Source organism: Podarcis tiliguerta (assembly GCF_965153285.1).
Source record: "Podarcis tiliguerta genome assembly, chromosome: 18".
NCBI lineage: Eukaryota > Metazoa > Chordata > Lepidosauria > Squamata > Lacertidae > Podarcis > Podarcis tiliguerta.
In genome coordinates this window covers 3,016,623-3,029,856 of record NC_139551.1, presented here as the reverse complement: position 1 = coordinate 3,029,856, position 13,234 = coordinate 3,016,623, and the positions used below count along the sequence as shown (strand labels likewise).

The 13,234-nt window shown below is 51.3% G+C and overlaps 1 protein-coding gene across 12 annotated transcripts in view; it reads left to right on the top strand.

Moving 5' to 3' along the window:
- PIP5K1C (phosphatidylinositol-4-phosphate 5-kinase type 1 gamma) overlaps positions 1-13,053 on the top strand; it is a 44,781-nt gene extending 31,728 nt beyond the window's left edge. The window contains exons 15-19 of one of the 12 annotated variants that reach the window (XM_083421525.1): positions 788-898; positions 2,017-2,149; positions 5,315-5,389; positions 6,872-6,958; positions 9,568-13,053. In XM_083421525.1, coding sequence (XP_083277651.1) covers positions 788-898; positions 2,017-2,149; positions 5,315-5,389; positions 6,872-6,958; positions 9,568-9,570 — 409 coding nt within the window. In that variant the 3' untranslated portion in view covers positions 9,571-13,053. Of the gene's footprint in view, positions 1-787; positions 903-2,016; positions 2,150-3,489; positions 3,832-5,314; positions 5,390-6,871; positions 6,959-9,567 lie in introns of those variants that run through there. The other 11 variants (XM_083421526.1, XM_083421522.1, XM_083421527.1 and 8 more) reach the window with 11 other exon arrangements.
- Positions 13,054-13,234: the final 181 nt, after the last annotated feature.

The following is a 13,234-nucleotide window of genomic DNA, read 5'->3' as shown; positions in this document are numbered from 1 at the left end:
TCAGCCAGGGAATTCACTGGGTGACCTTGGAGCCAGTCGCCATCTCAGTTGTGTCATGCTTATGATAATATTTCATTCTCTCATTAATCATGCTGTTTTATATGTGCATTTTAAGGGACGTGGGTGGCGCTGTGGGTTAAACCACAGAGCCCAGAACTTGCCGATCAGAAGGCCAGCGGTTCGAATCCCCGCAATGACGGGGTGAGCTCCCATTGCTCCGTCCCTGCTCCTGCCAACCTAGCAGTTGGAAAGCACGTCAAACTGCCAGTAGATAAATAGGTACCGCTCTGGCGGGAAGGTAAATGGCGTTTCCGTGCGTTGCTCTGGTTCGCCAGAAGCGGCTTAGTCCTGCTGGTCACATGACCTTGAAGCTGTACGCCGGCTCCCTCGGCCAATAAAACGAGATGAGCGCCGCAACCCCAGAGTTGGCCACGACTGGACCTAATGGTCAGGGGTCCCTTTACCTTTACCTATATGTGCATTTTATATTTTCTTCACTTAGTAATGATTTCTTTTGAAAGGTTTAAGTTGGCTTCGTTTGTGTTAAATATGTATTCTGTAGTTGACCTTTGTACTGTTTTATTTTGTAATCTTTTAAGATAGTATTTTAGTTTCCTGTTAATTACGTTACTTTGTACGTTTTATATTTTGACTTTGCTTTTGGATTATTTTATTGATGTTTTAATATGCTGTAAACTGAGGTTTTTCTTAAAAGTATAAAGTGGTATAGAAATGAATATAACAACAACAACAACAATAATAATTTCCTTTCCTCCCAAACCCGCAGGTCTCGCGAACAGCTCCGGGCAGAAGATGACCTCCAGCAAATCACGGTGGAACTCAAGCCCAAGTGTGAAGTCGAGATCGTGGTCCCAGACATGGCTGCCGCAGGGTCAGGGCAAGTTGCTGCTCTGGGACGCATGCGAAAGCTTTCCAGGCACATGGGGGGGGGGGTCACAGAGGACCTGCCCTGCATATAGGAAGTGTCTCATGTCCCAATTCCTTGGCCTTTCCCTGTTGAAAGGGTCAGGAGGGCACCGGCCAAATCGAAACCAAAATGGTCAAAGGCCTGGAAACGATGCCTTATGAGGAACGGCTAAGGGAGCTGGGCATGTTTAGCCTGGAGAAGAGGGGGTTAAGTGGTGATATGATAGCCGTGTTCAAATATAGAAAAGGATGTCACATAGAGGAGCGAGAAAGGTTGTTTTCCGCTGCTCCAGACAAGCGGACACGGAGCAATGGATCCAAACTACAAGAAAGAAGATTCCACCTAAACATTAGGAAGAGCTTCCTGGCAGTAAGAGCTGTTTGACAGTGGAATTTGCTGCCAAGGAGTGTGGTGGAGTCTCCTTCTTTGGAGGTCTTTAAGCAGAGGCTTGACAACCATATGTCAGGAGTGCTCTGATGGTGTTTCCTGCTTGGCAGGGGGTTGGACTCGATGGCCCTTGTGGTGTCTTCCAACTCTATGATTCTATGATTCTAAGACATCAGACCAATACTTTCTGCACTAAGAAATGCAAACTGACAACCTCCCCTATGTTTGTGGGGTGGGGTGGGGGTTAACGCTAGCCAGGTTTTTCTAAAAAAAAGGCTGCTTCTGTCTTTGGCGTGCAAGCTTTCTATCTGCGGGAGTTACGTTTTTGTAACGCATGCAAAACGTCCCAGGGGAGTGTTCAAAAAGCCGCTGTCCCTTTGCAGCCCCTGTGCTAGAGCAAGGATTGAGCAGGCTCTGCTGACAGGTGGACAGGCACTTAGTTTTGGAAAGGGGCCAAGCTCGGTTTTGCAAGCAAAATGGCCCTGACCCAGTCCCCAGGCAGGGCTGCATGGAAACCTCAGGCGGCTGCTGCTTCCGGTCAGTGCAAACAGTCCTGAGCGAGGCCGACCCAATGGCCTGACTCTGTGCGGCCTTGCGGTTTCGGCAAAACCGCCCTGAGGGGTTGCAGTGGGGAGGGCTGCTCCTGCAAGCAAATATCCCAGACTCAGACTGTGCTTTCCACACTTCTGATCTTTTTCCAGGGAGGCGACCTCTCTGGCTTGCGCCACGGTGCTGGCGAAGGCGTCGGCGGAGGTGGAGACAGCCAGCCAGGCCTCCGAGCCAGCCAGCCAAGCTTCGGACGAGGAGGACCTCCCCGTCCCGGATATATATTTTGTAAGTTCCGTTTTATAAACGAAGGAAAACGGCGGGGGTCAGAAAAGCGACTGGCCTCACTGTGCCTCCTCTCCCTCTTTTTCTTTCCCCCTCGAGTTCATAAAAACACCAGCTGGGCTGTGGCTCGGGGGCAAAGAATCTGGTTTTTTTTTGGGGGGGGGCAGAAGGTACGGGTTCAAATCTCTGGGTAGGACTGGGAACGTCACGGGCTCAAAACTCCAGAGAGCTGCTTGTGTACGATATTGACCTCTACAGAAAGCAGTTTCCTGGTGCTCCCGTTCAAGCCAGCGCTTTATTCGGAACCATGAGGACTAGGGTGTTAGCTTCCGCTCAAAATAAAAGCACCGTATTTTTCGCTCCATAAGACGCAATTTTTTCCTCCCAAAAAGTAAGGGGAAATGTCTGTGCGTCATGCATGGTCCCTGGAGCCGAATTGCCCAGGGGCAAAAAGCAGGTTGTGCTTTTTGTTTTTTAGAAAGAGGGAAGGGGGTGTTGAAACCGCTGAGCAGCTGATCGGCAAGCGATCAGGAGGGAGATAAGGGACGCTAGCGATAAAGGAGGCTGCCTGGGAGGGGGGAGGTAAAGACAGCGAACTTGCAAGGAGAGGAGACAGGAATACCAAAACGAGAAATTAGAAGAAAAGGAGGAGCAAAAAACTGCTCCGGCTAAGGAAAAGATGCTAAGGCAAACAAGAGGGAAGGGGGTGTTGAAAAAAAGCAGCTGATCGGCAAGCGATCTGGAGGGAGATAAGGGATGCTAGCGATAAAGGAGGCTGCCTGGAAAGGGGGAGGTCAAAGCACACGGATCCTCACGATTTTTGCATTGGGTCGCCCCAAACTCACCATCCGATCGCATTGCATGTCCATGGCTATAGCCTGCACAAAAACACACACATCCACTCTTTTGTGGGGCCACAATGGTGCAAAAACGTGGTTACAAAGCACAGATCCACATGGATCCTCAGGATTTTTGCATTGGGCTACCCCACAAACTCACCTTCAAATCACATCTCGTGTCTGTGGCCATAGCATGAACCACAGAAATCATACATCCACTGCTTCTTTCAGAATATTTTTTTCTTGTTTTCCTCCTCTAAAAACTAGGTGCGTCTTATGGTCAGGTGTGTCTTATGGAGCAAAAAATACGGTACATAGCGCAGCGGTATAGCATCTTCCCACGCAGGAGGCCCCAGGTTCAGAGTCAGGGCTGCTGCCTCGAACCCTGGAGAGCTGCCATTGTAAGGCAGGCTTGCTGTATTTCCCCTGGGTTGGGTAGACAACCCAGGAGGCAATGACTCCCAAGAGCTATCGGTGAACCGGCCTTGCTTCTTTTCTCTCCAGCCGGAATCGGGTTCAGAGGACGAAGTCTAGGGAGGCTGAAATCAGGGTCAAAGTGAGTCTGGGTGCTAAAGTGTGTGCGTGTGTGTATTTGGAGTGGGCGCAGATTCTCACGCCAAATCCCGTCTGTTCGCTTTTTGTCAAACCTGCTAGAACGTAAACCAGACGTTCCTCATCCCTGTCCCTCCATGGCATCTTGTTTTTGCAATGCCTACCGTAAATAAGTAGAAAAAGAGACTCGTTTCCCCGAGGAAGTGGCAAGGTTAAGGGCGGAAGTGGCTTCAGTAAGACAGGAAGTGCTGCCATGTTTTTCTTTAAGCAAGACAGGAGATGCTCCCTGGGTTCCAATGTCCCAAGTCAAACGGCCTCGACACGTTAGGTCGTATTCATCCAGTTGTATTCGGCCGTGACTCCAGCCCCAGCCCTTTCAGCCGAAGGGGGAAAGCAGCACACGCCCCCTGCCGGATCCTGCCTCGGATCTGCCCTCCCCCCCTCCTCTTGCCCCCTCTCCTTTGCTCTGCAACGCAGCTTCTCTAAACAGCTGCGGAAGGGAATCGGCTCCTGTTTTGCTTTTCGTTTTGCTCTTTTTTTAAAAAAAGAAAACCTGCGCCGTGTGGTTTGAAACGCATGCGAAGTGGAAGCGCAATCTGCCTCGGTTGCTTTGTTCATTATAACATTTGCTGTTCGGAATTGGCCATCTGGCAGTTGTGGAGTGCTGTGCTTCTGACTTTCTTGGGGGGGGGGGTTTGAGTGTGTCATTCCTCCTCCCGCCCCCCTAAAAAACAAACCCAACATTCTCCGGTATTCGTTGGTTCTGCAGCTATGGGAGGTGTGGCTTCCCTTTCTTCAGTTCAGCCGTTCCAGGTAGGATTTGGAAAGAAAACTTGCCCCAGGGAAGACCTTGCTAGCCATCGTACGTGATACGGAGTTCAATGAGCCCAAGGGGGTCAGGTTCTGTACAGTGGCACTTTGCTTCTCAAACTTAATCTGTTCCAAAACCAAAGCGTTCCAAAACCAAGGCACGCTTTCCCATAGAAAGTCATGCAAAACAGATTAATCCATTCCAGACTTTTAAAAACAACCCCTAAAACAGCAATTTGACGTGGATTTTACTATCTGACGGGACGCGGGTGGCGCTGTGGGTTAAACCACGGAGCCTAGGACTTGCCGATCAGAAGGTCGGTGGTTCGAATCCCCGCAAGGACGGGGTGAGCTCCCGTTGCTCGGTCCCTGCTCCTGCCAACCTAGCACTTCAAAAGCCTGTCAAAGTGCAAGTAGATAAATAGGTACCTCTCTGGCGGGAAGGTGAACGGCGTTTCCGTGCGCTGCTCTGGTTCGCCAGAAGCGGCTTAGTTCTGCTGGCCACATGACCTGGAAACTGCACGCCGGCTCCCTCGGCCAGTAAAGCGAGATGAGCGCCGCAACCCCAGAGTCGGCCACGACTGGACCTAATGGTCAGGGGTCCCTTTACCTTTACCTTTTATTTTTTTGGGTGTCGACCTGAGTTGCATCCCTGCATGCCTTCCTGCAATGGGGGGGGGGGGGGGTCCTGCTGCAACAACATCCCCCTTCATGCATCTGAGCTCCAGCAAAACCTTTTCCATGCAGCTTGGGTTCCAGCAATAGTCCTCCTCTTCCCCTCCAAAAACTGCCTCCATCAGCTTTTTCTCTCTGTTTCATGATCATTCATTCTCACCCCTTCCAACATCATCTTTTTTTCTTTCTTTCTTTCTCCACCTCCCATTCATCCTTTCCCATCTCCCTCTCCCTGCTTTCTTTATCCCCCCCCAAAAATCTTCCATCATCTGCCCTGCCGTGCGGCACCCAGTTCACAGACGGAAGGTACTGGATTTACTCCCCACGCCTGCGCAGGCTCCGAGCCGCCTCAGTTTCCTCTGGGGACGTAAGTGAAATCCGCTGGCGGGGCTCAGCTACAGCTTCGAAGTGCCGTGGTAGCAGAGGGACCCCCTTTTTCCTTGAGGCCGAATGTCGCTCGCAGTGCTAAGCTAGCCGGCCCTAACACTGAGAGCCAGTGTGGTGTAGTAGTTAAGAGCGGTGGACTCGTAATCTGGGGAACCGGGTTCGATTCTCCGCTCCTCCACATGCAGCTGCTGGGTGACCTTGGGCCAGTCACACTTTATGAAGTCTCTCAGCCCCACTCACCTCACAGAGTGTTTGTTGTGGGGGACGAAGGGAAAGGAGAATGTGAGCCGCTTTGAGACTGCTTAAAGGGAGTGAAAGGCGGGATATCAAATCCAAACTCTTCTTCTCTAACACGAACAGCTAGTTTATGTAGTTACGTTGCAATATTTCTACAACCGCCCTGTAAGGTAGGTCGGTATTCACCCCATATTGCAGATGGGGAAAACTGAGGCCAAGGCAAGACAGGAGTAGATAATAATAATAATATTTTTTTATTTATGCCCCGCCCTTCCCAGTTCAAAAACCGGGCTCAGGGCGGCTAACAACAAATTTAAAACACTCAATTATAAAAGCAGCATAAAATACAGTATAAAAACATGAATAACAATAAAATTCAAAAATCAGTTTAGGGGAAATAAGCCTCAGGGCTAGCTGGCTGAATTGGTCCTACTTGGGCCAGGGGAGAATTAGCTGTGGGGCCTCAGAGCGGGTGATCTTCATAAAAGCGGAAGGGGAGGGAAGGAAGGGAAATAAAAGATCAGGCTGAATTCAAATTAAAGGCCAGGCAGAATAGCTCAGTCTTACAGGCCCTGCGGAAGGAGGTTAAATCCTGCAGGGTCCTGGTCTCGTGGCACAGAGCATTCCACCAGGTCGGAGCCATCACTGAAAAGGCCCTGGCCCTGGTGGAGGATAGTCTGACTTCCTTAGAGCCCAGGACCTCAGCTATGGTTGTTCATGGACCTTAAGGTCCTCTGCGGGGCAGACCAGGAGATGGTGTTCATAGATGGCTTCATAGTGAGCTCATGGAAGACTCTTCCTAATTCGTTGTTCTGGTCTCCCTGAGCAGCTATCGAATAGTTAAATTATAGAGGAACGTGCGGCCAGTTAATACTTCCACGGCTAAATCTCCCCAAAATTTTCTGCCTTATCCTAGCTGTTGCACCTCCATCAGGACTCAAACCCGGCTGTGCTGTCTTCCTAGTTAAGAAACTTGTACCCAGATTCTTCTTGTGTTCTTTTGCAGAAGGGGGGGGGGGCGGATAGGGAAGCCACCGCCCTAAAATATCCGAAAGGCAACCCCTTTGTTTGGAGAAAGGCTGGCCTGTGCTCTGCGCGCTCTCTTTCTCTTTCCTGCTACACAATTGTGCTCCGAACTGTCCTTATTCTCATCTGTCTCTCTCTCTCTCTTTCTCTTTCTTCGTTTTCCTCTCCTGCCTGCCTCTGCTCTTGCTTTGCTGTGCAGCAGCCAACAGACGAACGGAGCTGGGTGTATTCGCCGCTCCATTATAACACTCAGATCCACTCTGTCTCCGACGAGGAGAGCGATACAGTAAGTCACTGGGGTGTGTGTGTGCATGAGATAACCGTTTGGGTCACGGGGAAAAAGCTCCTTCTCTGACCATGTCCTGATGAAGCGGACTCGTTGCATGCCCCTGAAAGCTTGCCTTGTTATTCCCAACTTTTGTAGATCCTGTGTTGCTGTGGACGGCCACACAAAACCAGTTTGCGCGACAAACTGGTCGAAACAACAGCGTGCGTGGTGCCCCACAAGACGAATGCCTCGCAAGAAGGAAAACCCGCTAGACGAAAGGGTTTTCCGTTTTTCAATGCGCTTCGCAGGACGAATTTCCCTATGGGCTTGCTTCGCAAGACGAAAATGTCTTGCGAGCCTTGAGATTTTTTTTCGCTCCCCACCCCCTTTTTCTAAGCCGCTAAACCGCTAATAGCCTTTTAGCAGCTAATCCGCTAATCCCTTAAGCCTTTAATAGCCGCTAAACCGCTAATAGCGCTAATCCGCTAAGCCGCTAATAGGGTTGCTTCGCAAGACGAAAAAACCGCTAGACGAAGAGACTCGCGGAACGAATTAATTTCGTCTTGCGAGGCACCACTGTACATTCAAACCTCGTTTCTCAAACGGCTCCGTTTCTTTCGGCTCCCAAAAACCTGAAAGCAAGCTTTCCGGTTTTTCGAACGTTTTATCGGAACCCGAACATCCGACGAGGCTTCCGTTTTCGAGTCTCCCTGTTGAATCCACATTCGGTTTTCAAACGTTTCGGAAGTCGGACGTTTCTTCCGGAACAGATGACGTTTGGAAACCGAGGTTCCGCTGTAGCATGCAAAAACCACGAGGCAAAACCTAAAGTTTAAAAAATGGGCATAGCGCATTTTTGAACTTGAGAACCCTGCTGGAATCTAGCGCCTGACGTTTAGCAGGGAGGGCACCTGTTGGATCTCAGCCAGCAGGACGCTCCACAGAGTCAGACCCTCAAAATTGGCTGCACAGCTCCTGGTGTGGCCTACACACCATGACTCTGAGCCATGGGAGGGGGAGCAATTGAGAGTGACCGCCCCAAAGATCTCAGCGACCAGGGAGGGATATAAGGGGTATCAGGTGGTACATTAAGGGTCTTGTGGCGCTGTGGGTTAAACCACAGAGCCTAGGACTTGCCGATCAGAAGGTTGGCGGTTCGAATCCCCGCAACGACGGGGTGAGCTCCCGTTGCTCGGTCCCTGCTCCTGCCAACCTAGCAGTTCAAAAGCACGTCAAAGTGCAAGTAGATAAATAGGTACCACTCCGGCGGAAAGGCAAACGGCGTTTCCGTGCGCTGCTCTGGTTCGCCAGAAGCGGCTTAGTCCTGCTGACCACATGACCCAGAAGCTGTACGCCGGCTCCCTCGGCCAATAAAGCGAGATGAGCACCCCAACCCCAGAGTCGGTCATGACTGGACCTAATGGTCAGGGGTCCCTTTACCTTTACCTTTAAATTAATCCAAGAATCTTGAACTACAGAAATCTTTCTCCATTACCTGTTTACCCCTTCATGGGTTATATCAGTGAACGAAATGGAGAATTTTGTAGTCGGGTGTAATTCCTAAGCAGTTATAGCTGCCAGCGGGTTACCTCACAAATGAGCCTTCCATTCTGTCTCAGGTGCGAGAGCTTCCACGATCTTGGGTGGGCAGGTTGTTGAAAAAACGCAGTGGAACTCTGAAAAAGAACCGTGACCTTTCTGCAGTGACGGACAACACAGCCTTTAAAGCAGCCTTTAAAGCTGGGGCTCTCCCGCTGTTGTCGGACTACAACTCCCAGCGGTCAGGGATGATGGGAGTTGTAGTCCGACAACTTTATATCAACAAGGGCCATACGCCGGCAGCCGTCTGTCCCCACAATCACTGTGGGATTTACTACGCCCACAATACACATGTCAGTTTGTACGAAGGCGGCGCATGAGTCTCGGCCGGCCAAGTGGGGCTGGCGCCGTGCGTCGATTCCTTTTTCCGAACCCCCCTTTTCGCACCTGCCCCGAGCATAGATTGCAGGATAGTACAGTGGCACCTCGGGTTAAGTACTTAATTCGTTCCGGAGGTCCGTTCTGAACCTGAAACTGTTCTGAACCTGAAGCACCACTTTAGCTAACGGGGCCTCCTGCTGCTGCCTCACTGCTGGAGCACGATTTCTGTTCTCATCCTGAAGCAAAGTTCTTAACCCGAGGTACTATTTCTGGATTAGCGGAGTCTGTAACCCAGTGGCGTAGCGTGGGGGGTGCAGGGGGGCCGGCCGCACCGGGCGCAACATCTGGGGGGGGGCGCGCTCGCACTCGCAGCTCTCTGCCCCTACCTGGCTCACTCTCACTGCAGTGCTGGCTGTGCAAATCCGATCCGAGCCGCCGGGTCGCCGCCCACTGTGGAGGGGAGGGTGCCAGGCGTGCGGTGCGGTGCGGAGAGAGAGCGAGGGACTATCTGGGGGAGGGACAGTGCAGCGGGGGGGGGGGGCGCAAATTACTTGCCTTGCCCCGGGTGCTGACAACCCACGCAACGCCACTGCTGTAACCTGAAGCGTATGTAACCAGAGGTACCACTGTAATACCATCCAGAAACCGATTTGTTTTGCTCTTCCAGTGACTCCTTTCTCTTTCCATTTTTTGTCTCCCTCCTGCAGTAACTTCTATGCAAAGCCCCCAACCAACCCCAAGAAACGGATCATCCTTCTTGCCACCAGTCGCGGGGTCCCCTCTCGCCCAGCCCTGCTGCCGCTCAGCTGGGACGGGGAGCAGGGGCGTCGTCGCACCTCCTGGATCCCGACCCGTCCCGGGGAAGACAGGAAGAAAAACCTCCATCGACCGCATCTCGTTCTCTCCCTCCTCCCCCCCCTCAAGATGCGAATTTATATCCATCCACGCAGAGACCTGTAAACAGCTCCTCCTTCTTTGGGGGGGGGGCGTGTATCAAGCTGGGAAAGGGCCCCTTAATTCTGGGTAGTGACCAATTTATACATATATATATACCCCCCCTCAAAGTGCACTATATTGTAGCTACCTATCTGTATGTGATACTGTGAACTTCCTCTCTTCGTTTTGTTTTAAAATCATGTATTTATTTTTTCCGTCCTTGCACAGAATTGTAGCACTGTCGTGCTTTTTTTTTCTTTTAAAGAATTATTATTAAGGAACAGTTTACTGCACTTTTGGGGGCGCGAAGGAGAGGGGGGCGGCGTTGTGAACCTGCGCGGTTGGTCACCCGGGTGGCCGCACCCCCCCTTCGATTCCCCGGGAAATGGGGAACGGCTTTTCGCTCAGAAAGTGGGGAGATCAAGGAGCCCCCGAGGAAATCGCCGTGGTCAGAAATACTGCTGTGGCAGGTTTGGCAAGGCTGTCTCCGTGGACGTGGCACAGAAGCAGTCATTTTGGCTCCCGCGAGCCATTCATTTCAACATTGAGCATTTTGTGCGTGTTTTTGTGTGTCGGTTTGGGGCCGGGCCTTCTCCCCCAAAATCCACAGGGGCTCTTCGGCGCACAAGTCTTTTAAGCGAAGGCTTCTGCGCACAGCTTGCCAAGCCCAGAGATTTCGACGAGACAGCGGTGAGGTTGAGAGACAGCTCTTTCCTTGCCTCTTGCCATGTTGATCTGCGTTCCTGAAAGAAGCGCAAGAAACAAGTCCCCTGTTCCGGTGACCAAAGGCAGCTCGCTTCCACCGAAGCTTTGGGTGGCGTTTTTGCACGGCTCCACGTCTCGCATCGACTTTGGAGGACCTTTCAGCCCGCAGGAGGCGGCTTTTCCATGCCTCCGAGTGTCAACCGGAGTTGGTTATCACCGCAGGCTGCAACAGGCAGAGGGAAGAGCTGTCTGGCGAGGCTTTGCGGGCGAGGCAGGCGCTTTTTTCCTCTTTAAAAATTCTCCATCCTAACAATTTCCGCCCACCTGGTCTTTGGGACGGAACCGGTTTGAGCGTTTCGTACGCTGCTCTTCGAAACCAAGACCCAGGCAAGACGAATCGCGGTTCCTTCAAGAGGAGGCCTGTCGCGTGCCGGAACGGCGGACGGGCGTCACAAATCCAGCCCTCCTGACATTTTGGGCCGTGGCTGCCATCAGCCCCCCAGCCGGCCAGCTGGCGGGAGTTGCAGTTCAAAGCTTCTTGGAGGTTTTTCAAAGGCCTGCCCCAGGCACGTCCCTGAAAAGACGGCGAAGGCGAGATATTTCCGCAGCCGAGGCTGCGTTAGCTTTCCTGTGCGTACGCTCGCTCGCTCGCCGTCTGTTTTGTTTGCACGGACAAATGTCCTTTTGGGGAAGCGGTTTCCTTCAATAGCCCTTGAGAAGCGAAAGGGTCTTTTCTCTCTCAGCGCAGCCTTCAAGAGAAAGCCGTGCCACGCGGCAGAGCCTCAAATATGCCTTTGAAACACAGAAACGCTCTCCTTGCCCTTCCTGGGCGTCCTAGCCATCTGCCTCCACGAGCGATCCGGAATCGGAGCGATCCTTTCTTTGACTTGAGGGGAGAGATCTCTCCCTCCTTGTCAAAGAAACCTGCCACCAACTTCTAGAGTCGTTTGGCTTTGCAGTTCAACGACAGGAAGATATTTAGGGTGCCTGAGAGCCAGCTGCAAAGCTCTGTGAACCTTTGGCGTTTCTCCTGGTGAGCGGACTTGATTCCTTCGCCCGCCTTTCCTCCCATCTCCCATCTTGACAATCCGCCCTCAAAGACCTCTCCGTGGAAGCTCTCGCTGTAGTCCGAGCCGCCTGGGGGCGCCCGGTTGGCCAAGTCTGTCCCGGCTGCCATTGCTCGCCGCTGCTCGTGCTGTGTTCGCTACCACCCTTTTATTAAATTTCCCCGCAACCCCAAAACAGCTGATCCCACCCTGTCAGAGCTCCTCCTTCCCACCCATCTCCCCATTTCAGCAGGAAAGACAAAATCGGTGCTCTGGGCCAGCAGGGAGCGACATCGGACCTATTTTCTTAGAAGTCTACATTAGACCCGTGGCGTGTGCGTGCCTGTATGTACATTATAAATATATATATATATTTATATCCCGGTTCTTTTTGCGTTTTGCAGCGTGTTTTCGGAACTGAGAGCTCACCCCCGTTTTGACGCGCTTTGTACAGAAGGGAGCAGAAATCCTGCAGGGCTTGCTCTATGTCGACGGTCACATATCACCTCTTCTGTTTGGGATTTCTCCTCGCCCCCTGCCCCCTCCCAGAAGTGTAAATCGCTGTGTTTGAGACGAACCATTGTAGTTTTGCTGTAAAACCAGAGGCGGTCTCCTTTCTCTCTCGATCTATATATATATATGCGTATATCCACAAATGCATCCCGACAGAAATAATTCCCCTCTCTTGATTTTTAAAGAAAGATTTATCTCCTACCCCTCCGCCCTTTGTAAATAAGCTGTGGGGTTGTTTTTTCCCCCCGAAGTGTGTGATGATTTCATCATCCTTTCTATTATAGACCAAGAGCTTTTCGGCTCCCATATAGAAGATCCAAAACTTCTTATATTGGGGGGCGGGAAACAAAATCCTGGTTGTTGTTTTTTAAAGGGGAGGAATGTAACCTCTTCCTACGAAACAGGAGCGCCTTTCCCGCTGTTACATCAGGTTATTTCCTGGGGGGGGGCATTTATTCCACTTCCCCATATCTCCCCCCCCTCTTCCTTGGTGTGTTTAAGGGCTGGGGGGGTCTCTCGCGACCCGGCCGTGCCCTTCGATCCCTTCAGGGGCGTACCTCTTTTCCCGTTCAGCCCAAAGGCTTGGGACGTCGAAGCGTATTTTATTATTTTTATTATTATTGTTATTATTATTTCCGCTCCCGTCAGGTGTGGGGGCCCCCCCCCCCGCGCCGCTCGTTTTTAACTGTTGTAATTTATTACTAAAACGCTTTATTTAAGGAGAATTTCGGTGTTTTGGGTTTTTTTTTTAAAAAAAGAAAAAGTTCTCTTTCCTGTAAGTGGACAATCCCATTGTGCTTCTTCCTCCTTCCTGCCCCTCCGTTCTTTTCAAAAGAGGCGACAACAAACCAGATTTCTGTATGCAGGCGTAGAACCGTACGGAGACAAGGTGGGATTCTTGTATGCAATGTCGTCCATCGCCGCCTTCTGGCATTCCATTCCCCCCCCCCTTTTATTTTTGGAAATATCTAATAAAATAGAATGATAAAAGCACTCCTTTGTTGGGTTGTGTTTTTTCCCTCCTCACTTTTCTTTCTTTCCTCCGTTCGGCTGCAATCAAGCTGAGCGTTCTTACAGAACCGCTCATTTCGTTCATAAATTGCTTCCCTGGGGCTTTCCACACCCCCCCCCAAAAAAAAGAAACTTGAGAGATAATTAAAAGATTTAAGCAGCA